The 24,821-nt window shown below is 44.1% G+C and overlaps 1 protein-coding gene across 16 annotated transcripts in view; it reads right to left on the bottom strand.

The window, feature by feature from the left end:
- The window catches only part of PDE4DIP (phosphodiesterase 4D interacting protein), a 138,295-nt gene extending 114,582 nt beyond the window's left edge, over window positions 1-23,713 (bottom strand). For all 16 annotated transcript variants that reach the window (XM_084866356.1, XM_084866342.1, XM_084866354.1 and 13 more), the window contains exon 1: window positions 23,335-23,713. In XM_084866356.1, the coding sequence (XP_084722482.1) occupies window positions 23,335-23,645 (311 nt within the window). In that variant the 5' untranslated portion in view covers window positions 23,646-23,713. The remainder of the gene's footprint in view (window positions 1-23,334) is intronic.
- Window positions 23,714-24,821: the final 1,108 nt, after the last annotated feature.

Raw genomic sequence — 24,821 nt, 5'->3', positions numbered from 1 at the left:
ATCTAAAATCAATAAAAACATTAAAAAAAAAAAAAAGACACAACAACAACAACAACAACAAAAAAAAAAAACAGCCGAAACTGGTTTGGCTTAGTGGATAGAGTGTCGGTCTGTGGACTAAAGGGTCCCAGGTTCCATTCCGGTCTGGGGCATGTATCTTGATTGCAGGCACATCCCTAGTGGGGAGTGTGCAGGAGGCAGCTGGTCAATGATTCTCTCTCATCGGTGTTTCTAGCTCTCTGTCCCTCTCTCTTCCTCTCTGTAAAAAATCAATAAAATATATTAAAACACACACAAACACACACACACACACACAAAAAAAAAAAAACCCACACACACACACATCTGCCTGCACTCATGGAGCTTAGAGAAAAGGGGAAACAAAAGGAAAATGTATAGTTAGAAACTTGGGACAAGTACTTTTAGTTTTTTTAAAAATTAAAATAGAGCCGAGACCGGTTTGGCTCAGTGGATAGAACATCGGCCTGTGGACTGAAAGGTCCCAGGTTCGATTCCAGTCAAGGGCATGTACCTTGGTTGCGGGCACATCCCCAGTAGGGGGTGTGCAAGAGGCAGCTGGTCGATGATTCTCTCTCATCGATGTTTCTAACTCTCTCTTCCCCTCTGTAAAAAATCAATAAAATATATTTTTTAAAAATTAAAGTAGAGATGAGGATAGGGAGTGCTGGAAGCAATAGGGTATGTGTGAGGGTTTTCAGTAGGCAAGGTTTCTCTGAAAAGCACCAAGGAGAGCCGTGGGGTATTGGGGGAAGAATCTTCGAAGCAGAGACCATCAAAAGCTAAGACTCTTAGAAGGGAGCACTCCAGAGTGGTTTTAGAACAGCAAGGAGGCCAGTGAGGCTGGGCAGAGTGAGCGCGTGGCGAGTAGCAGGAGGTGAGGTCAGGGAGTAATGGGAAGGCTGGACAGGAGCAGGCTATTGAAGGCCTTTTGGGACACTGAGAGGATTTAGCCCCTGGAGTCTTGTGCGTCTAAAAAGGAGATGAACTGAGTGACGAATGTTTTAAAAGGGCTGGCTACTGTTCTGACACCAGACTGACTGGGTGGGGAAGGCAGAAACAGAGAGAGCATTGCAATAATCCTACAATGAGATGCTTTCAACATGTAGCTTATTCCTTAAAAACCTTGGATACTCCCTGTTGGTTGCTGGGAAAATAATTCTGCAGACAGAGATTTAGAGAGCTTCTCTTTTTAAAAAAAACGATGCACAGGGAGGCATTTGTTCAGAAATTGTTCTTTGTTCACTGGGTCAGGTCTGGATCTTGGCACACATCTTCACTTTGTTAATTTCCAGATGGACATGAAGGTGCCAGAAAGGACACATTCGTTTACACACACCGCCTGCCAATTCTTGATTATTCAAAAGCAGATCACCAGTTGGTGGTTCCTTCCAGGCCCCCTGCCTCTTTCCTTTTCCACTTCTCTTTAAAAACTTCCCTTGTGAGTGAACAATGAAGGAGATAAACGTACTACTTGGATATTGAAACTATCAGCCAGAATCATATGTTGAAAAATTTGTAGAGACTAAAATTTATACTTGGCTGCTTCTATTCACGAGTTAGACGAATTCCTTTATGCTCAGCCCATAGACCTAGGTAGCCATCGGGAGCAGGGTCATTCCTAGGCCAAATTCAGCTCATCCAACATGTTTTATTTGTTCAACACAAAGTTGACACATTTCTAACTTCTCCTGGAAAATGAATGGGTCTAGCAATACTTGGCCTGCCTCCCCACATGCGGATAACCTGCCACCTTTAAACAGAGCAGGTGTATTCTCCAGTTTGCCACGGTCCCTCTGTCCCGACTCATGAACTCTTTGTGATACTTGCCAGACTCCTTACAGGTCTTGGAGGCTGTTATCCTGATATTGATAAAGCACAGACAGATTGCCTGTCTGCTTTAACACACAGTCTCGAGTAACCTATTGGCTTTAGCACATGTTTCATTAATCTGTGATTATAAGCTACTAACTATTTTATGATGTCATTTTTCTTCTTCTGGCCTTTGATTTCCTCAAATATTTGTAAAAGAAGCCCACGAATTTCTATGGTTCCTTACAGTAATCATGCAATTCTATTCTAGTAGATGCTTAAGCATAAAACCCATTTTAATACTTTCCAAATATCCGGGGAGCTGTCCAGACATGATCACATTCAACCCTCCTTGCTCTGAAGAGGCCACATTCTAGATCAACCAGGAGCAGGTTATAGCAAAGCCAGGCTTAGGGGTCCCCTGAGATACCTCACCTTCTCCACCCCACCCACACCCACTCTGAGCTAGCTGTCTGCCGGGATGAATCAATAACTGAAAGCATAGAGAGGTCACTTTGGACGGATACTGAGTTAATGGGATTATTGTAGTCTCCAGAGATTTTTTTAAAAATCACTTTAACTCTATTAACAGCTCAAGTTCCCTCTTATTGCCAGAGAGTGGGGCTCACTCAGCTGCTCCAAAAGGTTGGTAAGGAATCTGATGCTCCCCCAGGGAAGGGGCTCATGGTGAAGAAACACAGGGTATATGTGCAGGAGATTGCAATTCATGACATCTGATAAACCAAAGTGCAAAGAGGCAGACTCCAAGCTTGCCCCCACCACTCCCACACAACATCACACACACACACACACACACACACACACACACACACACAGCAGTAATATATGTTGGTAAATTCTTCTGTATTACCCAAATCTGGGGGGAAATTATTTATCTTTTGTCCCAGTTTCTAAAATTCAAGTGTTTCTAGGTTTCTTTTTAACACGAGTCTATGAATGACTCATGCTCAGCGAGTGTGTGTTTCGCCAGGACATTTATAGCTCTCCTGCATATGTGGACATAGGCGATCTTTCCTCCAAGATGCTTTTACCTTGAATGTAGCTTTTCCAGTATAAATGAACTACACTTTCTCTCAATGAGCCTCATCCTTTTCTCCCTACCTCATTAATCTGTTCATACTGACACCAATTACACTAAAATTACATTCATTAATTTTTATCAGGACACTCTTCTGCTTAATTTGAAGAACCACACGTTTTCCAAGTGCAACCCACCCACCGGCTGTTCAGCTACTTAATTTCTGCATGGTCTATTACCCACATTTTCACGATTTGCTCATAAACAGCTATGAAGACACTGGGACTCAAACTATTCGACATTCAATATCTCCTATTTGCTAGCTTTGCCTGTCGTTTTCCAGGGTGTTTGGGTTGTGAATGATCAGAAAACAGCTGCTCCTCCCAAAACCATCCGCTACCCTCTGATGCTCTAATGCTGTCGAATTGTGCTCTGATCATTTCCTCCAGCACCTTTCTAAGTACAAATGTCCTCTCCAACATTAGGCACTGACCCAAACACACATTTTCTCTCATTTCCCATTTTCTTAAAGCTCACTTGACATGAGTTGCTAGATTCTGGTTAAGTGAAAAGAAATCTTTCTAATGTTCTAAGATTTATCTTTCAGAGCCAGCAAGTGTGACTCTGGTTGAACATCAAGGCAGGAACCAAGAGATAGTGATTTGATTCTTGGTCAGGCCACATGCCCAGTAGGGGGCGGGCAGGAGGCAGCTGATTGATGATGTTTCTCTTTCACCAGTGGTTTCTAGCTCTTTATCCCTCTCCCTTCCTCTCTCTCTAAAAGTCAATAAAAACACTTTAAAAAAAAAGTAGTTTAAAAAAATTGATCCTTCCTATTCTTAGTTTATACCCACACTCAACCTTTGCAGATATAAAAGGGCCTGAAGGAGGAGAACTATGGCCCACTTTCTTTAATATGTGAAGTTCTAGCTGGAGAGCTTGTACATAGTAGGGTTTCACAAGCAGTGCCAACTTAGAAACAAAAGTTGTCAAGAGGTAACAGTCTCTGGTATGTGTGTGCACAGCTTAACAGTTCAACATGTTTTCTTACATGGGAATTTTCCTCAACACTGATCTCCAATTCCATGACCATCATCATTATTTAGACCACCATCCACCACCAATGCTGCCGCCATAATGTGTTGAGTGCTCAATATTTTCCAGGCATTATCTCATTCAGTTCACACAAAATCCTGTAAAACAGGCACTGCTCCCCCAATTTTACAGTCGTGGAAATAAGAGACGTAGAAAGATGAAGTAATTTGCCCAGGATCAGCTATTTGGCTAGTGGGTTCAGAAACTTGAACACGGTTACTGTCTGATTCCACACCTTTACTCTGTCCTGTCCACCCTATTTGTACCCACTCAGTTCCTGGGTAAATGAGCCTCGACTCCAGGGAAAGGACCTGAAAAGTGAGGTGAGAGGAAGGATGGGCAGTGGTGCTATGGGAAGGAAATGGAATTCAGAGTCAAATCCTGACACAAGTTTGCTCACACTTGAGTGTGTGACTACTGGTATAAACAGATGCCATGTGACAAATGACTAAAATCCTAAAAGGGAAGTGGCAAATATGACTTTTTAATCTAAGTCCCATTCTAAAAAGTGAGTCATATATTATTTTATACTTCCCTATTTCTAGCCAAATTTCTCCAAGTATTTCACGTCTGCCTTGACCCCCTTGTGTGGTGATACTTGGCATTATCCCTGACAGACAAAGGCAACCAGTTGACAGGCAGGAAAGGTGATGGGAATAGACACAATCAAAATGGGAAAGGCCATGAGTGAACAGGCTCTGAGACTTCTCCTCAGTTTATTTCTTCTCTTGCCAAGAGAGACACTGAGTCTATAGCTCTCATGGTCCAAATATTGCCAGCTACCCTCCATTTGGCACCATAATTGCAAAAACATATAAATTAAATGCAACTGGGGGAGAAGTCACAGCTGCAGAACACAAGACTCTCATCTGATAAATGCAGCAAGATTATAATTTCTTCTTACTTCAAGACCTGTCATTAGAAAATTGCTGGGTAGGATGCTTAATTGGCAGAGCCCTTCTGACAGGAGAGGGTGTCACTCTGAGCCTTCCTCTGCACACTAAGTATGGGCTGGCTTGACACTGCTACAGTGGTATCCAGTTTTCTCCAACACAGGCTGCAATTTACACCCGTCACTCAACAGTATTTATTCACTGAGATTGACCAGGGCCAACTGAGTCTGGGAGGCAGTTTGTCTGGAGTGCTAAGCCCTCAGTAGTGATAGGAAGCTACAAGCATCATTGTGCAACTGCAAAAAATTCAAGTTTTATGACCTATTTTGCTCCTATATTAAATCTTCACTAACTTTTTTTTAATTTTTAGTTGATTTTAGGGAGAGAAAGAAACATCGATGAGAGAGAACCATCAATCAGCTTCCTCCTGCATGCCTCCTACTGAAGATCGAGCCCACAACCCAGGTATGTGCCCTGACCAGGAATCGAACTGCGACCTCCTGGGTCATGGGATGACACTCAACCAACTGAGCCACACCAGCTGGGCAAGGACATTTTTCTTGCTGCTATCCATCAAGGTTCAGAAAAACCACTCACTACTGTAAAATAAATAAATAAATAAATAAATAAATAAATAAATAAAGGCAGTTTGAGTAATTACAGACCTGACAGAGATTAGAAAGAATGCATTAGAATCTTCCTTCTCAGTATAGTTTTTTTATATTTAAAAAGAGCTTATAGAGTCCTAGAGGATAAGAAAATTGACCGAGGGTTACCAAGGATGGGAACTGTTGAAGCGGTTAGAGATTCTAAGCAGTGCTGAGAACAATTCAAATGCTCAGCAGGGAGAGGAATGAAGAGCAGAAGGCCTGGAAGATGCGGAGAAGCGGAGGAACTGGACTAAACAATAAGGTGAACCGAATACACAGAAAGAATGAAGAGATGGGGGACTTGACCTTGTGGTCAGGGAATATAGTTGTAGAATTAAGGATCACAGGGATGGGAAGGTTGGGGTGAAGATGAGTAACAGGATGGCTGTGCTTAGGGAGTGCTGAAGTGAATTCGAATTGAAGAACTGTGAGGTCAGGGCGCAGAGCATGGTCTGGTGGTAGAAAACATGCAGAACTATTGTACGTTCCAAAAATAATTCCCAAGGCGGTAGTACTGCAACTACCCTCTGCAGGATACCCAGAGTTTTCCTAACAAAGGCAAGGCTAGCTGTGTAGGTGGGAACAACTGGTGTACTGAGGCCCACTCATAGTAATTTTAGCTCAGGGTGGATAAAATGATGCTCAACAGCCAGCTCCCCGATAATGCTGCTCCCATGTGCCGATAATCTGGAAAACTCAAAGTATAGTAATGTGCAGAAGAGTCTTTCCAAAACCAACTCCATTCCAAACCTCACATGTTGTCACTTGGTAGACACAGATGTCACATATAAATATGTGAGAAACTATTAAAGTGCCATGAAAACACAAGTTATTATTATTACAATAATAAATAGTCTATGACTAAGGAAGTGCTTCAGCCATGAGGGGGGAAAAATAAAATTCAGATCACACTTGTCTTGCTGACCACAGAACTCAGAAGACGTTCTGAGATGGAGGAAAACAAGTCCTTGGAGCATTGAAACGCTTTAAAATAGAATCAGACAGAGCCACCTTGGGTCACCGTGACAGCTCTTTTATTCTGGACTTTCTTCTAGCTTCAAATGCGATTTGAATTGTTGCCAGCGACAGAGCTTGTGGAATGTTCTGAGCCCAATTTGGAATTTTATTTATAAAATAAGGTCAATTCCACTAGGAGCAGCGAGGGCATCTACTGAGTGTGTGGGTGCTCCACGCAGCCTTCGATACACTAGCCCCGAGTCACCCAGAACGGAGAGGGCACCGTGGTGGAGAGGTGTCAGCCCACTTATCCTTGCAGGGGCAAACACAGCCTCATCCCAGTCTTCTGGTATTTAAAATCCAGCCTTCACGTGTAAGCTGAAAGAAAGGGGGCGGGCGGGGGGCTCCTCTGATCTGGTATGTGGGAAATAAACAGGGGTGTAAGCATGAATTAAGATAAATTTCTCAAGTCGAAATCCAAGTATGGTCCTACTTAAATCAGATCAGAATTGTGAATGCAGAAATATTCCTTCACCAAATGCAGAAAATTAATTGCTAGAAGTGCTGAATGATAAACAGGAAATCCAATGTCCAAAGATGTCTCCATAAGAGAATTAAGGAAAGGAGCATTTCCTTAATATGCCAACCAGCAGCACCTGGGAAGCAAAGATATGAAAATCATCAGATCCTCATGCTCCCGAGCCTCAGGGGCCACATCTGTAAAATGGGGAGATGCCATCTCTGGTTGTCACTATGAATTAGTAAACGGGATTCTGCTAACTCACCATGAATTCAAAGAGAAATAAATGTCATTGCTTCCTATAGGTTAAGAGTTATCATTGAGCAGGGGGGAAAAATGCAAATAATCTATATTATTGGGGACCATTTAAGTGCAATTTAACTGCATCTTGTCTTACTTGAAAACTACACTTTAGCTTTGTGGGAGCAGAGAAACAAAATAAAAATTCTTGCCCTAGCTGGTTTGGCTCACTGGATAGAGCATTGGCCTGGGGACTGAAGGATCCCAGGTTCAATTCCAGTCAAGGGCATGTACCTTGGTTGCGGGCACATCCCCAGTGTGGGGGGGTGCAGGAGGCAGCTGATCCATGCTTCTCTCTCATGGATGTTTCTAACTCTCTATCTCCCTTCCTCTCTGTAATAAATCAATAAAAATATATTTTTAAAAAATAAAAAATAAAAATTCTTGAATTTTTATACCAAACCACTGTTTTTCTTGGATGCTACTCCCCTTCTCCAAATTTTCACAGCCACAGAAGGCAAATACAATGAATGCTTGCATTTTATTAAATCAAATTACAGGTTAATATAATATAAAACAAGACAGACTAATTTTATTTTCCTTTCCTCACCTTCAGTCTTAAATATTTCAGTTTACTTTTTCTTGAGTTATTTGTTCAGGGAAACTATATAAGGTTAACGTTACAATTTCCTGACTTGTATTCAGCTTTCCCATATTCTAGAAACAAGAACATTTCCACCTAAAAGGGGAAGAGAATGAGTCATGACTTTTCCAACACTTCCCAGTGTGGTAGGCTGAGCAGCGGCCTTCCAAAGAAGCCCGAATTCCTAATATCTGGAATCTGTGACTCTGCTCCGCTGCATGGCAAAGGGAACTTCCAGTTCGGATTTAAGGATTTTGAGATGGAGACGTTATTCTGGATTACTCAGGTGGGCCCAATATAACCACAAGGGTCCTTGCATGAGATAAACAAGAGAGGAAGAACGAGAGGAGGAGAGGAGAAGAACAGAGGCTGGAGTGGTGCCACTTCTGGAAAGGGGCCATGAACCAAGAAACGTGGAAAACCTCCAGAAGCCGGAAAAGGCAAGAATGGAACGCATTCCGCTGACACCTTATTTTAGCCTTAGAAGACCAGTTTTCAGACTTCTGACCTCCTGAAAGGCAAGATAATAAATTTGTGTCGTTTTAAGTCACGAAGTTTGTGGCATTTGCGACAGCATCAAAAGAAACGTACCTATACAAACAGGGACTCTCAAGTATCCAAATGGTTCTAGAGAGTTGCTAGTCCAGAGAGATGAAGGCTAAACATTAAGTAGAAGCCGTTTGTCTGATTGGTGCTAGACTTACACTTAAGGTGAGTAAAATGATCTTCGTCATATCCATGAGCTCATTCCTTTGACAACTCCTACCCTAGTCGTGGATATCAGTTTGATTAGTGACCAAATCAACTTTTTGTAAGGCTTATGTATTCATGTGAAATTTGTTCTTCCAGAACCAACCAGGCTCTCCCGGAATGATTTAACCAAAGAGTCTGGCAACAGTCAGGCAAGATGCAGGGGAGACCCGGGGCGCGCGGGGGGGCGGGGGGGACAGGACGGACGGACACTCCCACTGATTTGCAGCAGGGAAGATGTGTATGGGGTGGGGTGGGGAGAGATAGGGGATATTTAACTTTGAGAACTCAATTACTCAGCACCCTGCTCTTTTTTGGAAGATTAAGCAAGATAACGAGTTTGTGGGCTCAGGAGAAGAACCCCTCAGAGAAGAGGCTTTCCAGAGCTGCCTAGAGGAAAGCTTGGGAATAGAATCACAGTCTTAAACTTACTCATAAGCTTAAGCGGTAGTCAGGTTAAGCAGCCAGCTTCAGAACCAATTCAGAAACCAAGTCCCCTACAAGACTCAACTCCAACAAAGCAAGTAAGAGCCTAGTCTTTGGAGTTAGATAGTTCCAGACTATAGTTCTTCCTCATATGGTTGCATACGTGGGGGTATTACTTAATATCTCTAAAGTTCAATTTTCTAAAAACTGAGTATAACAGCATTTACATTATACCTCAGAGGTTGTGATATTTGATAAAGTATGAAAAGGGATTAACACACAAGCTAATGAATACAAGCTTAATAAATGGTAACTCCATAGTGAATTTTTATTCTTTGAATTCTCCATGTTGTGCTGCTTCACTGGTGCTTCCAGAACAGCCAATGCACATGTCTGCCTTCGTTGCTCTCTGTCAGAATTTCAGACAATGAGAAAGTAAGAACCTCAAAGGCAGAACCCAGTCTCATTTATTGTTTTACCCTTAGCACTTAGCACAGTGCCTGATCTGTAGGGGGCGCTCACATTTTAAATCATGAACTAGCCCTAGATGGATTGGCTCAGTGGATAGAGTGTTGGCCTGGGGACTCAGGGGTCCCGGGTTTGATTCCCGTCAAGGGCATGTACCTTGGTTGCGGGCACATCCCCAGTGGGGAGTGTGCAGGAGGCAGGTAATCAATGTTTCTCTCACTGATGTTTCTAGCTCTCTATCCCTCTTCCTCTCTATAAAAAGATCAATAAAATATATTTTTTTAAAAAATGATAAATCACGAACTGATCTTAACTGGGAGTTAGGAAGAATCTGAGACATCAGTTATGATATATGATTAGAGGATTTTTCCATGTGTGACCCACTAGGTGGTAAAATAAATTCAGTGAGTCATACCAGCATTTTTTTAAAAAGAAAAATAATAGGGTAGAAAAGATCAGAGTACAAAACAAGGAATAAGGTTAAGTACTGTTCCATGAAACTTTTGTTTCAGTGACATATGGGTGTGTACTGTAACTGGGTTGGGATGTAAATACATTTCTTATTGTGGGTAGGGATGAAAAAGAGCGTGTGAGCTTTCTGACTGTTTCCCCTCGTCAACATTTGCTATTTTCCATCTTTTCCATTCCAGCTTTTCTGATATGTATACAATACAGTGGTGTGGTATGTATACTGTGGTTCTAATCTGCATGTCCTTGTTGACTAGTGATGTGGAGTCTCTAGCCTCTTGAAATCCTCTTTATAAGCACTTTAGAAAAGGCCTTGGCAGTATGTACTAGAATTGAGCGTGCATTTCCTATTACCCAGCAGTTCTGCTTCTATGTACGTACCCAACAGAAATATGTATACACGTCCACGAGAAAACAAGTACAGAAAGGTCCACAGCAACATTATTCTCAGCAGCCTCAAACTAGAAATTGCCCAAATGCGCATTCACAATAGAATGGATACATAAATGTGACGTATTTACACACAATAGAATCGTACATAGAAGCAAAAATGAACTACTACCACTATTACAAACAATGTCTAAAACCCCCACAAGCATAAGATTGAATGAAAGAAGCCAGATGCAAAAGAATACACAGTGGATAATTTCAATCACCTAAAGTTCAAAATGAGGCAAAATGAATCTATGGTGTTAAAAACTAGGCTGATTGGGTTATTCCTCCAGGTCCCGAGGGCTTCCGGGGTGCTGGTCATGTTTTCTTTTTTGATCTGAGTGCCCGTCACATAGGTATACTCAATTTGTGAAATCAGCTGCACTATACCAGGAAACATATGATGTGTGATTTTTCTAAGTTATTTCAAGTCACTAATGCTTTTTTAAGTATGAAAAGCAGATAGAGAGCAAGAACCCCCATATGCTTCCTCTCATTGCCGTCAAGTGGTCATCAAACCTTTGCTTGAGTCACTCCAGGGTCAGGAACCTATTTACTGCCCAGGTCACTTGTTAGAAAGCTTTTCTCTTAGACTCAGCCATAACGTGCCTCCCCACAGCTTGCTTCATCAGTCATCTGTCCTCCTAACACCTTGGTTGGCAAACTGCGGCTCGCAAGCCACATGCGGCTCTTTGGCCCCTGGAGTGTGGCTCTTCCACAAAACACCACGTGCGGGCAGGCACGTACGGTGCGATTGAAATTTCGTGGCCCATGCGCAGAAGTCGGTTTTCGGCTCTCAAAAGGAATTTCAATCGTTGTACTCTTGATTTTTGGCTCTGTGGACTAATGAGTTTGCCGACCACTGTCCTAACAGATTCCAAAAAGATCTACTCCAACTACAGCAGCTGCTCTTCAAATAGTTGAGTAACCCGAATAATTAACACATTAAGCTCCAAGCCTGTGTTGTCTTCCTTTCCGTTTAGCCGATTTCACCTATATGCTGGCGGCCGGAGACTGATGAGGTCCAAACAGAAAGTATAGTGTCAGTCACCAGTGACTGACATGGCGCTGAACGTGTTAACCAGTTCTAGCATAATTAACTGGTAACTGCATAATTAACCGGTATCCGTTAATGGGTAATCTGCATTACTAACTGGTTAATGATTAACCCATATTTAATAATTAACCAGTTAATAATGCAGATTTTGTGATAGAAGAAAACACGATAATTTCAAGAGAAACATCAAAAGTGCTTTATTCAAAGTACTGTCCATCACTAGCACTTTTCTTCCAAATAAAATAATGAATTAAAACTTCCCGCAAATGCTCATTTTTTTTGGCACGAAATTCGACATTTTTAAGTGTAAAAGCATCTATGATAACCCCTTCAGAAAATTTGACAAAGGAAGTTTTGAAGCTTGTCAACATAACAAAATAGCATACATATCAGTATATGTGGAAACCCATCTATTGAAAAAAATCCACATCATTAACCTAATAACCCCCTCTCCCTTCTTCAGTTCTCTGGATTAAGGAGCTCCAGGTCTCCTGTTACGCCTCAAGGCCTGTTCCTCAGTCCTCCTTGCCTCTCGATTGCATTCCTTTTATCTAGGGATGCCCAGGAGAGAGTAGAGTCCCCTAGGAGAGGGCTGGGAAGAGCAGAAAGTAGAATCACCACATGCAAATCTAGTGTGCTTCTTATCGGCACACCCTAAACTTCCACTTGCCCTTTCTTCAAAATTCACATTCTACAGTTCACTCCTGTCCAACCATCGGCCCAAACCCCACATCTTTTCCACAGGTACGTTCGCTTTCTGTCTGTCCTGCCCGGAGTCCTCTCTCGTAGGACTCCCAACACTCTTTGGCCCCACGCCAATCCCCCACGCAAGGTCTTGGAGATGGAGGAACATCTGTTACGGAAACACCTCTGCATAGCCTCCCCATCTGCCCTCCCATGGAAAATCAAAGATGAAGTCTTCATCTCAACCCATCATCTCGTCTCCCGGAGTGAGCTCCCCTTTAAAGTGTCTCTGGGGGAAGGAGGGGAGGATGGAGGAAACACAGTTTCCCCAGCATCTCCTAAAGACGACCTCCAACGAAAAGCAGCTACCGCCCTGGCCTCCTCCACGAGGTCTGAGCGATGAAGGGCACCCTGAATTCCTTCTCCTTTCCTCTCCCAAACTCAGTGCCAGCGGGACACTGGGGTGAGCCTGGCCGGGCTGCTCTCTCAGCCCTTTGCCTCTGAGTAAGTAGGTAGAGGGTGAGGTTAGGAGGGACGACGTGGCAGAGGGAGAAAAAAACCTGATCTCTTCCAAGGTATCTGAAATCAAAGGTCTCCCTAAAGGGTTATCCCTCTCGTCTGTGGAACAAGGAACAGACGGAGAGACATTTCTCCAAAAGCTCCCGGGCAGCCTCATGAGTATTTTTAACATGGAGAGGAGGTAGAGGGGAGATTTTTTTTTTTTCTTTTAGGCAAGGAAACACCAGAGACCCGAACATGTGCAGGGGGATCAGGAGAAGTGGGCATGACAGGGGGCAAGACAACAAAAAAAAGAGACCCCTGGAGGCGAGGAGCGGCTTCTCTGTAAAGGCGCAGGGATCGGGGTGATGGAGGGGGGGAGGGGTCACAAAATCAGGGATGCGGGATGCGGCGAGGAAGCAGCGGTCACCCTACCTTGTCCATGGCTGCTCCATGTTCCAGGAGCCGGGCTCGCTCCCAGGCGCCCCTCAGCCGGGAGAAGAAGCAGCCCGGGAGGACTCGAAGCCTTGCCCAGGAACCTCCAGTGCAAAGAGCGGCAGCCTGTCCCTCCCCAGCTCCCTCCTTCTGTGTCCGCAAAGGGAGAGAGAGCTCTGCCCCTTTTTTTTTTAGAAAACCCGATCTGACGTGGCCAAGCCTCCAGCTAACGGTGCACCGGGCACAAGGGAGGGACTGTTCTCCGTAGGAAGCTGGGTGCGGAGCCCAGCGGAGCTGCTGGGGGAGCTGGGCCCGGAGGCAGCGCAGGCTGAGACACGACTGGCTGGCACGAGCCGCCCCGGCTCCAGCTGAGCTGTCAGCCACGAGGAGAGGCGGGGCTCTGGCCGCCGGAGGAGCCGGGAGCCGAGCTGGCCTAGGTTACCGGCCGCCTAGACACACCCTCCGGCCCTCCCCGCCTGGAGGATGTTGGCAAGAGGACAGTAAAAGGACGCCGCACCGAGCCCTCTGTGCCTGCCCACCCCGCCGACAGGCTTTGGAAAAATCCAGCTAACGGCTGGGTGAATTTAGAGAGGATCCTCTCTGCAGGCATCACCCTCCCCGCAGGGAACCCCGGAGCCAGAGCTGGAGTGCAGGAGGGTTTTAGGCGCAACCCTGGCTGATTGCGGATGCACATAAGACATGGTCACAGGACGCCAGGTTATCTTCTCAGAGATCTGGCACATAGGTCTCACCAGTAATTAGAGGTCATTAGAGATCTGACAAGTCGGTCTCACCATTAATTTGGGGGCAGGAAGGGAAGCATCCTAACACAACATCGCAGCCTTAGCAGCTGTCTCCATCTCAGACACCCCTGGCAGTGCTGTGGCATTTCTGTGTCTCTGGGGTTCAGTTCCTCAAGCATGGAGGCAGCTGGGAGGAGGGCAGAGGGTCCCCAAACTCCCCAGAAAAAGCTTCAGACACTGGCCATCAGGACCTAGAAGCTTCTAAGTACTGCTCTAAGTACCTTATAGTTGCTCTAGGACCATGCAAAAGGATCCTTTGGAGATGGCCCTGCCCGGGACCAATGTACCATCTATTTCTGCGACAAGCTTTAAACAAGTCAGACGTGCTATAATTAAAGTGCTCTTTTCAGCTCTAAAAGAAAACCATTTTATTAAGTGACATAACCACCAGTATTAATAGCACTACCACTGACTTTTTTTTTTTTTTAATTTGCAGAAAGCTTCCGAGTGCCCGTGAATAGCAATGCTGATTTAGTCACCCTTGTGGCTCCGATAATAAATTTAAGACCCCAATAAGGCTCAAAGGCTCTGCTAAGGCTCCGATACAGGTTGTTTCCTACACAGAGTGGCCCCAGATACGTGCTTTCCGGAGATCAAATGAATGAGACTTCTCTGGAATGAACTGATTTCGCTCAGGTACCCCAAGAGTTAAACTCAGGAAGGACCCCAGCATGCCTGAGTATGCATGATATTACAGGGAGCTTGTATTCTTGCTTCCCTATCTCTTGGGTTAGTTCTCCTAATTGTCAGTAAAGAATGGGGGCCGGGAGGGTTGGATAACTTTATTTTATTTTTTTAAAATATATTTTATTGATTTTTTTACAGAGAGGAAGGGGGAGGGATAGAGAGGTAGAAACATTGATGAGAGAGAAACATGGATCAGCCGCCTCCTGCACACCTCCCTCTGGGGATGTGCCCCCAACCAAGATACATGCCCTTGACTAGAATCGAAACTGGGACCTTTTAGTCCGAAGGCCAATGCTCTATTCACTGAGCCAAACCAGTGAGGGAGGGTTGTGTAACTTTTGAGGAACCACCTAAAATGCCCCTAGTCTAGAATCGCCCAACCTTAACACTTAGTTTTGACCTAAGGCCACAGAGCTCTTGAACTCAGAATATTTCCAGGAAACATTTGAAAATGTCTAATGAGACAAGGCTCACAGGCCACCTGTCTTGAAAAGGATCTATTGCTGCCTCTTTAGGGGGATAAGAAAAGGAGAGGGCCAGGAAAGTCAGCTTTCAGACCTTTGTCCCAAAGTTGGTGCTATATTTAGTTTTGTCTCAAATCAAATTATGGGCTACTGAATTTGGAGAGGAACTCTGTCTATAGCCAGACGTGTGCTGGATTTAAGAAATGACACATTAACTAGATAAAGTGTGGGTCCCAGAAATGAGGCTGGAAAATGTGCTCATTTGCTTTTAAAATTACTTTTTTACTAATTTCATAATATATTCATTGTAAAATATTTGAAAAATACAGAAAAGTATGTAGAAAGTAAATTAGCCTTAACCCCAGAAATAATCGATGTTAAATTTTAATTTCTCTCCGGTCTTAAAAAATGTACCTTCTAACATAAACAATGACTCTTACACACATGGGTATATTCTTGAAGAATTTGTTTTAAAAATTACATTTATTATCAAAAAAGAAACTTTTTATTGTATTTTGAAATAAAACTATTCATCCATATATGCAATCCTCCAGCACAAATGTTTAAATGTCTCCACATTCCTTCTAGTCCATGTATATTACATATCTGTTTGTTGTTAAAATTACAACTTAGACATAAATTTATATCTTTCTTTTTTCACTTATTAAATATTTGTCCAAAGAGGACAAGCATATGGCCAATAGATATATTTTTTTCTAGCTTAGTTTATGGTAAGCATACAGTATATCACACATATATCATACAAAATATGTGTTAATTGACTAAGTTATTAGTAAGGCTTCTAGTCAACAGTAGGCTATTAATAGTTAAGTTTTGGGTCAGTCAAAAGTTATACATGGGTTTTTGACTGACTGAGGGTTGACAGTCCCATCCCCCGTGTTGTTCAAGGGTCAACTGTAATTTCAGAGCAAAAATCAAATCTAAGATGTAACTGTTAGAATGATGGTGAAGAACTCAAAAAGATTGAAGCTAGTGCCTCATTTATAATTGCAGTTAAACTAAAAGGCCTGTAAGCTCAGTTGGCTGGAGAGCTGTCCCATACATCAAAAGGTTTCAGGCTGGATTCCCATTGGACCTGCCAGTCAGGGTGAGAGAGGGAGACAGCCGATCCAGCCAATCAATTCAATATTTCTCACAACGATGTTTCTATTTCTCTCTCTCTCACTTTCTCCCTTCCTCCCTCCCTCCCTCTTTCCCTCCCTCCCTCTCTCTAAAATCAGCAAACATCCTCCAGTGAGTATTAAAAATAATAAAATAAAATAAAAGGCCTGTAAGACTCTTAAGTGTGTGCCTCTCCAGTAGACAAAAGAGCTAAGAATTTTCAGGACTCATTATCCTCCAGCAGCCTCATAGATAGCCAGAGGCAGGGAAGAGGGTGTTTCAGAATGAAGTGTGGGTGTGACTTTTGTCTAAAGAAGTTGACTATAAATTTGCACAAAAGATGCCCTCAACGTTTTAAAGTGAATTGTAACGGCATGGACTGAAAGGGATTAGACAGTACAGAATGAAAAAATGCCTTTGGACCCATCAACCTGCTGCTGAGAGGAATCAGGCTAAAAAAGTTGCCTGACTACAAGTACCATTTCCTAAAAAAATAAGAATGACTCAAAGAATGGAGCTAGGAGCCCAGAGGGCAAGACCAAGATGTCTTCAGATCCGGAGGAACCATACTTAAGGAGCTGTACCCCAGACACAACTGGCTGGCACGAGCAGCTCTGCTGCTGCCACTGCTGATGGCCCTGATTATCTGAGCCTTGGGCGGCCCTGGGTGGCTGGGCAGTGGCATCTAAGGCTTCCCTGCACCCTGGAATGGCCCTGGGAGCCTGGGGGACTCTGGAGGCAGGCCTGCCACCCTTTGCAGGGCTGAGGGGACTGGGCGCCACCATCTTGTGGCTGTGGGTACCGCCATCTTTGAGGGCATGGCAGTTAATTAGCATATTCCCTCCTTATTGGTGGTGGGTGCAGCCATCTTTGTGAGAGCGTGATGGTTAATTAGCATATTCACTCTTTATTAGCTAGGATGGGGGAAAAGAAACCTCAGCGGGACCCTTCCCCCCTCCCTATGTAAGAGTCCATTCTGTGGGACTTTTTTCCTCTCCCCATGTGGGATCTGTACTTATTCTTCACTGAATCTCCATCTTTGCTATACCACTTTCTGTCCGTGGATTTGTTCTTCGATTCCGGCGGACAAAGAATCTGGGTTCCAGTCCAAAAATTCCGTTTCAACAGGAAGCAGACAAATAGCTCAACTGAGACCTGTCCAGATTCCTGACCCACAAAATCATTAGATGTAATACAATGGCTGTTGGTTTAAGCCACTAAGTTTTTAAGTGCATCATTATGCAGAATTAGATAACTAGACACAAGAATTCTGATACATTATCTCATTCATTTAAAAACTTTATCATGTATTAGGATTGCAAAAGATCACACTTCTGCCGGGACCGGTTGGCTCAGTGGATAGAGCGTCGGCCTGCGGACTGAAGGGTCCCGGGTTCGACTCCGGTCAAGGGCGTGTACCTTGGTTTCGGGCACATCCCCAGTGGGAGGTGTGCAGGAGGCAGCTGGTTGATGTTTCTCTCTCACCGACGTTTCTAACTCTCTGTCCCTCTCAGTTCCTCTCTGTAAAAAATCAATAAAATACATTTTTTTAAAAAAAGATCACGCTTCTATTAAACAACTTGAATTTTCACTGGTAGATGGAGAGATCTTTCCAGTCTCCTCTGACTGACTGCCTATGGTCCCATTCATCCAGAAGAGCCATGCTGTGTAGATGCTGTCACTGGCAGGCATTACAACAGAATGGTTAAGATTTCTGGCTCTGGAGTAAGAGAGACTTGGTTGAATCCTTTCTCCCCTCCCCTACCTTCCCTCCCTCCCTCCCCCCCCCCACCCCGCTTTGTCAATTTCAAGCACTTTAATTTTGACAAGTTACTTAAACTCTGGACTTTGGCTTCCTCATTTGTAAAATAAAGTTAATGACAACAACTACCTAATAAGGTAGTTGCGAGAACAAACTGAGCTAATCCATGACGTGTTTCACGTGTTGCCTAGCACAGTTAAAGCACTGAAAACATCATAGCTATTTTTTATTAATATTTGCATACCAGGCAGGATTCCAACCCTGGATAGGAGACATAAATTCTTTTCTGTTCCAAACTACTCTCGAGGGCAAGGTCAGTGACCCAGGTTTCCCGTTTCTCAGCTCTCTGATCTATCATGTGAGACCAAGGCACTGGCAAGGCAGCTGAATGAACTGGGTCCCGCACCACTTGGCTGGAGTTCTAGGGACAAAAAAAGGAGGCAGTTCCATCATCTTGTATTCCTTCTCTCCCAACCTTCTCCTGTCTTTGGGACTGTGTGTGTGTGCATGTGTGTGTGCATGTGTGCATGTGTGCATGTGTGCATGTGCGTGTGTGTGTGTGTGTGTGTGTGTGTGATTCAGATCCATCTCCTTTACTAGCTAGCCCTGTCAGCTGTTAAAAAAAAAAAAAAAAACCACACACACACACACACAAAAAAAAAACCCTCAAGGAAAGAAATTATGATCAAGCCTTCAGACAGCTGGTGGTAATTTACTCATACAATCCCCCTCATTCTTTCAACACCCACTACTTATGTGTATCTGATGTGGGAGCAGGGGGGAATTATGCAAGAAATGCGATATGAAAATGTCCAGGCAGGGGGGTTGGATCAGTGAAGGAAGACTTGTGGGAAATACCTGGATAATTCTCACTGCTTTGAACACAGATATTGGGCCTTAAAAACTGAAGGGACTGATGTGAGGGTTAAAAAAATAAATAAATTTCTGCAATCTAAAACAATACGGACATAAATTCACAAACAGCTTTCAAGGCATTCGTGACAATTGCACCATCACTAAAACCTGAGTCATTTTCCGGTAGAAGACAAGCAGTTCTAGTCCATGGCCAAGGAGCACAAATCAGGCAATCTAGGCCACAGAGCAAACATGCTTAGGAAACTATCAAACTGTAGCCTCTCCTTTGGCAAGAAGTGCCCACCCACAAACACCAAACCTGGTCTTAGGACAGTGCAACCATCTACAGATGCCCCCTGCTGGCAGAACTTATCCTACAGAGAGGCTTCACCATGTATATGGTTTGGCCCTCAGAATAGGGGTTTGGGGACCATCACTGTAAACTACACATACAGGGTGGGGCCAAAGTAGATTCATAGGGAAAATAATATAATTACAAATAAGTAATAACACGAGAAAAACTCTGTATGAGATGCTCACAACTGTAAACCTACTTTTGCCCCACCCTCTACAAGGTGGTCTTCCATTAGGTCTTCTAAAGGCAGAGCTTCCCAGCCAGTATTGCTCTTGTGCTGCCAACAGGTTATATTGTCCAGAAATTGATCCACTCAACCTTTTAGGCATCCAAGAAAATAGCCAGAGCCGGTCACTGCCAGCAATGTTTTCCAGAGATGCTTGGAGAGCTGACTAAGCAGGTAGAGTCTGGGGATTTTATTATTCTGAGGATACAGATGAAAATCTTTAACATAACATACATAGCTTGGCACAGCCTTCGGCCCAGCTCTGGTTACATCCCCTGATTTTTGTGCTTGATTTGTACTAGCCTTGTTCCAGAAGGAAGAAAGGGAAGGAATAAATTGCCTTATTCATCTAATTTCTAGGAGTTGAGGTAATGGATGCAGTCTGTGATAGGCAATCTCTAAGAAGTACCCCAGTGATCCCTGGTAATCACACTCTTGATATTGGAAGGAGATATATTATAAGAGATTGGCTTGTGTGATATGGAAGCTGAGAAATCCCACATTCAGCTGTGGAAACTGGAAATCCAGGAAAGCTGATGGTGAAGTTTTGATAACCAGAGGGCCCTTAGTATATGTAAGTCCAAGTTCAAGGGCTAATATTCAGGCTCAAGCAGTCAGAGAGCAAAGAAAGCAAAGTCTCCCTTCTTTTACCTTTTATATTACTTAGGCCCTCAATGGATTGGATAATGTCCACCCCATTGGGGAGAGCAATCTGCCTTACTCAGACTACTCCTCAAAATGCTAATTTGCCGGAACCTGTTTGGCTCAATGAATAGAGCATCGGCCTGCAGACTGAAGGGTCCCAGGTTCCATTCTGGTCAAGGGCATGTACCTTAATTGCAGGTACATCCCCAATAGGGGGTGTGCAGGAGGCAGCTGGTCAATGATTCTCTCTCATCGATGTTTCTGGCTCTCTGTCCCTCTCCCTCCCTCTCTGTAAAAAATCAATATATATATATATATATATATATATATATATATATATATATATATATATATATATATATTGAGATGAAATTATATAGTGTTAATTTCATCTCAAAACACCCTCACAGACCGCCTCCCCCAGCCCCCCGTGTTCCAATCAGGTTGACACATAAAAGTCACTAAGATTTGGGGTGATTTGCTAAGGAGCAACAGATAACTAATGCAGACTCCTGAACTTTCCTACAATCCAAGGTCATGTTGTAGAGTTAGAGACCCACCCCTACGATTCAGAAAGAGTGAAGAAGGACAAAAAAATTCAGAACACTTATTTAAGGCAGCACAAGAGGAAATCTAGATTGATGGTGAAAATTAAGGGAGTAAGATCATTCTGTAGAATATACTGCCTAAGCACTCTCTCCCCCAAATTTGCTTTTAATTCCTACCAAAAACATTATTATTTGAGAAAATATGTAAAATCCATTAAGAGCTTTCTTATTAAGATTATAGGAAAGTTGCACATTTCAGTTGAAGTATTTAAAGTCAAGGTTTATATAGCAACGAGGCAAAGATGTTATAGGCTGGAACAGGGACACTAAAAGGATGCTAAAATGTAGTACTGTTTCTGTTTGTACACTAAGGTCACTCATGAATGTTAACATTTCTTTCATTGGTTCTACTTTCACTGAGCTAATGTTGGATGGTTCAATGTGGGTACACATGAGCACATACACAGTGAACAAAAGCCCCTCATTCTGTGAACACATGTGCCTGTTGTTCTGGGCACTGAGCCCAGCTTGCTTTAAGTCTGTTATTTGAACAGTGTCCCAGATTCTCCTTTGAAATGTACAGTTCACCATTTTTATTAACCTAAATACTGAGTTATCTGATGGTTTTTCGATAAGATTCTTGCTCATATCCAGGCACACTTTCTTTTCTTTTAAATAGGCCATTTATTTCTCAGTGTTGACCTTCAGGCATTTTGCGCTATGAACTGAAAGCATATCCCCACAAAGTCAGATTTTATTAATGCAGCTTATTATTTTAAAACAAAAAAAAATTTCACACTTGATATGCTAATTTGGAGACAAGAACATATTTTTTTTTTTTGGTCAAACCTCAATCAGTCTTTCTACTGTTTTGATTTTTTTTTTTTTTTTTTTTTTAAGAAAAAGCAAATCTAGGATCATTGAAATGGAGAAACTGTAAACCATGCAAAATGGGAGTTTTGGTCAAGATGGCAGAGTAGATAGATGGACGCTGTGCTCACCTCCTCCCATGACCCCACAAAATTGCAACTAAATTATAGATAAATCAACATGGAGAACCATCTGAAGACTAGCTCAACAGAAGTCCTATAACCACGGATATTAAAAAGCCATGTCGAGACTGGTACAAGGGACAGAGATGTGAAACAGGCTGGTTCCATACCCATCCTGATCTCATCCCATGCTGGAGCTCCCCAGCCCAGAGTATTAGTGCCAAGGATAAGGAACCCACAAAACATCTGGCTGTGAAAATTAGGGGGTTCTGTTCATCTGGGTGAGATGGAAGACTGCTGGGAACCCAGGCGTTCTTTTAAAGGGCCCGTGCACAGACTCTCACTCACAGGCATTTACCCTGGGCTTGAATGGAGGGGCAGTGGCTCTGGAGGCACCAGAGAGAGAATACAGGGAGGAACTGAGCTGTGTGCCTTCAGGGCAAAGGCTGGTGGGCAGCTGCCCTTGTCCCTGAATTGAGCTCTCCTCCAATGTAGTGCAGAGAGGTAACGCCGCTGGTGTTGAGCCCTCCTCCAAAACAGCCAAATCTAAATGCAACTTAGCGCCACCCTTATTAACTCCCCATGACCCCACCTCCCCCAACACATCCCACTTCCTCAGGCTTTTTCTGCGTGGTCAGCCAGCCTAGGCCTGCATAGCAGTTTTTTTTTCTTTTTATATTTTATTGATTTTTTTACCGAGAGGAAGGGAGAGAGATTAAAAAAAAAAAAGAGGAACCGCACAATCTGTCTCTTCAAAAAAAAAAAAATCATGTGTATGACATTTTCATCCTGCTGTTGCTGCATGAAGAAAATATGGGCCTAATTTGTCTGGTCTTACAAGCCACAGCCACGGAAGGGACTAGGTTTAGGTGGCTCTTATCCTGCAAGACCTCATCCAGGAGTCAACAGACAGGCTTCAGCTCTGTGGGGGGAAGAAAGGTAGCCTTAAAAAAAAAAAAAAGATTCATCATCACCCACCTGCTGTATCTAACATAAAAAAAAAATTATAAGGGGGCGTAATAGAGGGCAGAGCACACTCTTTCAACACCTCCTGATCCTTTATATTTTCTTTAAAATATATATATATATATATATATATATATATATATATATATTGTGTATATATATATATATATATATATATATATATATATTATTGATTTTTCACAGAGAGGAAGAGAAAAGGATAGAGAGTTAGAAACACTGATCTGGTGCCTCTGCACACCTCCTGCTGGATATGTGCCTGCAACCAAGGTACATGCCCTTGACCGGAATCGAACCTGGGACCCTTCAGTCTGCAGACCGAAGCCCTATCCACTGAGCCAAACCGGTTTTGGCTTTACATCTTCTTTGACTAGCACTGCCTTTAATGCTTCCACCCCGGCATAGCCTCCTGAATCATGTGCTCTGCTCATCTCTTCTTTGACCCAACAGGCCTGGCCTTCAACCTCATCCCCACTGACAAAGTGGCGGAGTCAACACATTAAGAGCAAAGATCTTGGCATCGAGACCGGGTTTCCCAAGCTCTAGTCCAGTAGGATCCAGCGCCACGCCTTTATTTCTAAGCAGTGCCCTCCCCCCATCTCTCCCCCTCTCCTGCCCCTGCCCCTAGCGCCATCAGCCCCTGCGCCATCAGCCCCCATCCCCATGCCTTCCAACCGCCCCCAAGCTAATGTCACTCCGCAACATCCCCTCCCAAACATCCGCGCCCCCAGCCCTGGGGCGCTGCTCCGGCCCAGTCAGTGCCTGCAGGCCCCATCCGCAGCCCCTGGGCCCCGTGGTGCGCTCACCTCTTCCAGGTTTCGGCTGCCCCGGCTGCCTCTTCCTCCTCCGCCGCCGCAGCCCAGCTCCCGGCCGCCTCCGGGCGCCGTCTCTCCAGGCCCGGAGGCTGCAGCGAGGACTGCAGGGCTCGTGCCGCGTCCCCGGACCAGGAACGCGCGTGGTGCGCCCGGCGGGACGCGCGGCGGCAGCAGCAGGACCCGCTGTCGGTCTTCTCCATGGATCCCCCAGGCCTGGCTACCCCGCTGGTCCTAGTTAACGGTCCCTGCGCGGTCTCGCCGCACTGCCTGCGCACATCCTCGCTCGGGGTGTGGATGAGCATCCACCCTGTTGTCCCCGCTGTGGCGGAGCGTGGGAAGGACCAGGCCTCCGCCGAGACTGCCCGTGCCACCTGCTCCGCCCAGATTGCGCTGTGCCTCTCCCGCACGCACACACCCCACCCACTACCTCAACCTGGAGATCTTTTCATCCCCAGATCTTTTTTTTTCTTCTCCCTTTCTATCCGCTCTATTGCCACCTCCCTCAAGTCCCAACCTCCAAACGGTGCTCCTTTCGCAACCTCTCTCTCCTTATCTCCCCGATGTTTGTCCCCCTCTTCCCTCCAAACGACTAGCCCTTACACCTCCTCCACCTCACCACTTCTCAGATTGTTGGCTAGCCTCCTTCCTCTCTCTTTCCCTCTTTTAAAATCTACTTTTCCTTTCCATTTCCCCGTTAATTGTAAGGACCTTTCCTCGGTTTTCCTTTCGGTTGAGACTTTCTGAGTGCCATTTCTCATGAATTCATAGTAAAGTATGCAGGGGTGGGCAAAATGAGGCTCACAGTTGTAATGCAAGTAAATACAATAATTAATAAGTAATAATACAAAAATGAACTCTGCGTTTCATGTACTCCTAACTGGAAGCCTACTTTTGGCCACCTTGTATATACCTTGGTATCCACCATCAAGTCAAGGGAACGTCTTCATGATTCAAAAAAGAAAACTTCATAAGTCACTTAAAAACACTGATCGTTTGTTCTGAAAACTTTTTTCTCATATTCCCACAGTATCTTCTAAGAACAGAGGCTAAGGAGTCTCCCACAAAGCAGAAAGCTTCTGATGCGCTATTCTAGTACAGCACAGGCCTGCAACGGAGAAGGTACAGCACTGTAGTGGAGGCTGTGGGTCCCAAGGTTCACAGGCAATAGTCACTATTGTTGATTGGGACACATTGAATCTTCAGAGCAAGTTGGGAAGAAATGACATCTTGACAAAATTGAGTCTTCCTATCCATAATCATGGAATATATCTCTTTATTTAGTTTTTCTTTCATCAGTAGCTTTCAGGTATATTCCCAGAATTGTGCAACCATCACTGCTATCTAATTTCAGAACATTTTTATCTCCCCCCCCCCCCGCTAAAAAAACCCCATAGCCATCAAAGGCACTCACCATTTCTATCTCTATCATCTGCTATCCCTCCCTCCAGCTCCTGACAACCACTAACCTATATTCTTTC

The sequence above is a fragment of the Pipistrellus hanaki genome (assembly GCF_964339955.1).
Source record: "Pipistrellus hanaki genome assembly, chromosome: 18".
Taxonomy (NCBI): Eukaryota; Metazoa; Chordata; class Mammalia; order Chiroptera; family Vespertilionidae; genus Pipistrellus; species Pipistrellus hanaki.
The sequence above is the reverse complement of the archived record's forward strand: the minus strand, read 5'-3'. Positions and strand labels throughout refer to the sequence as shown.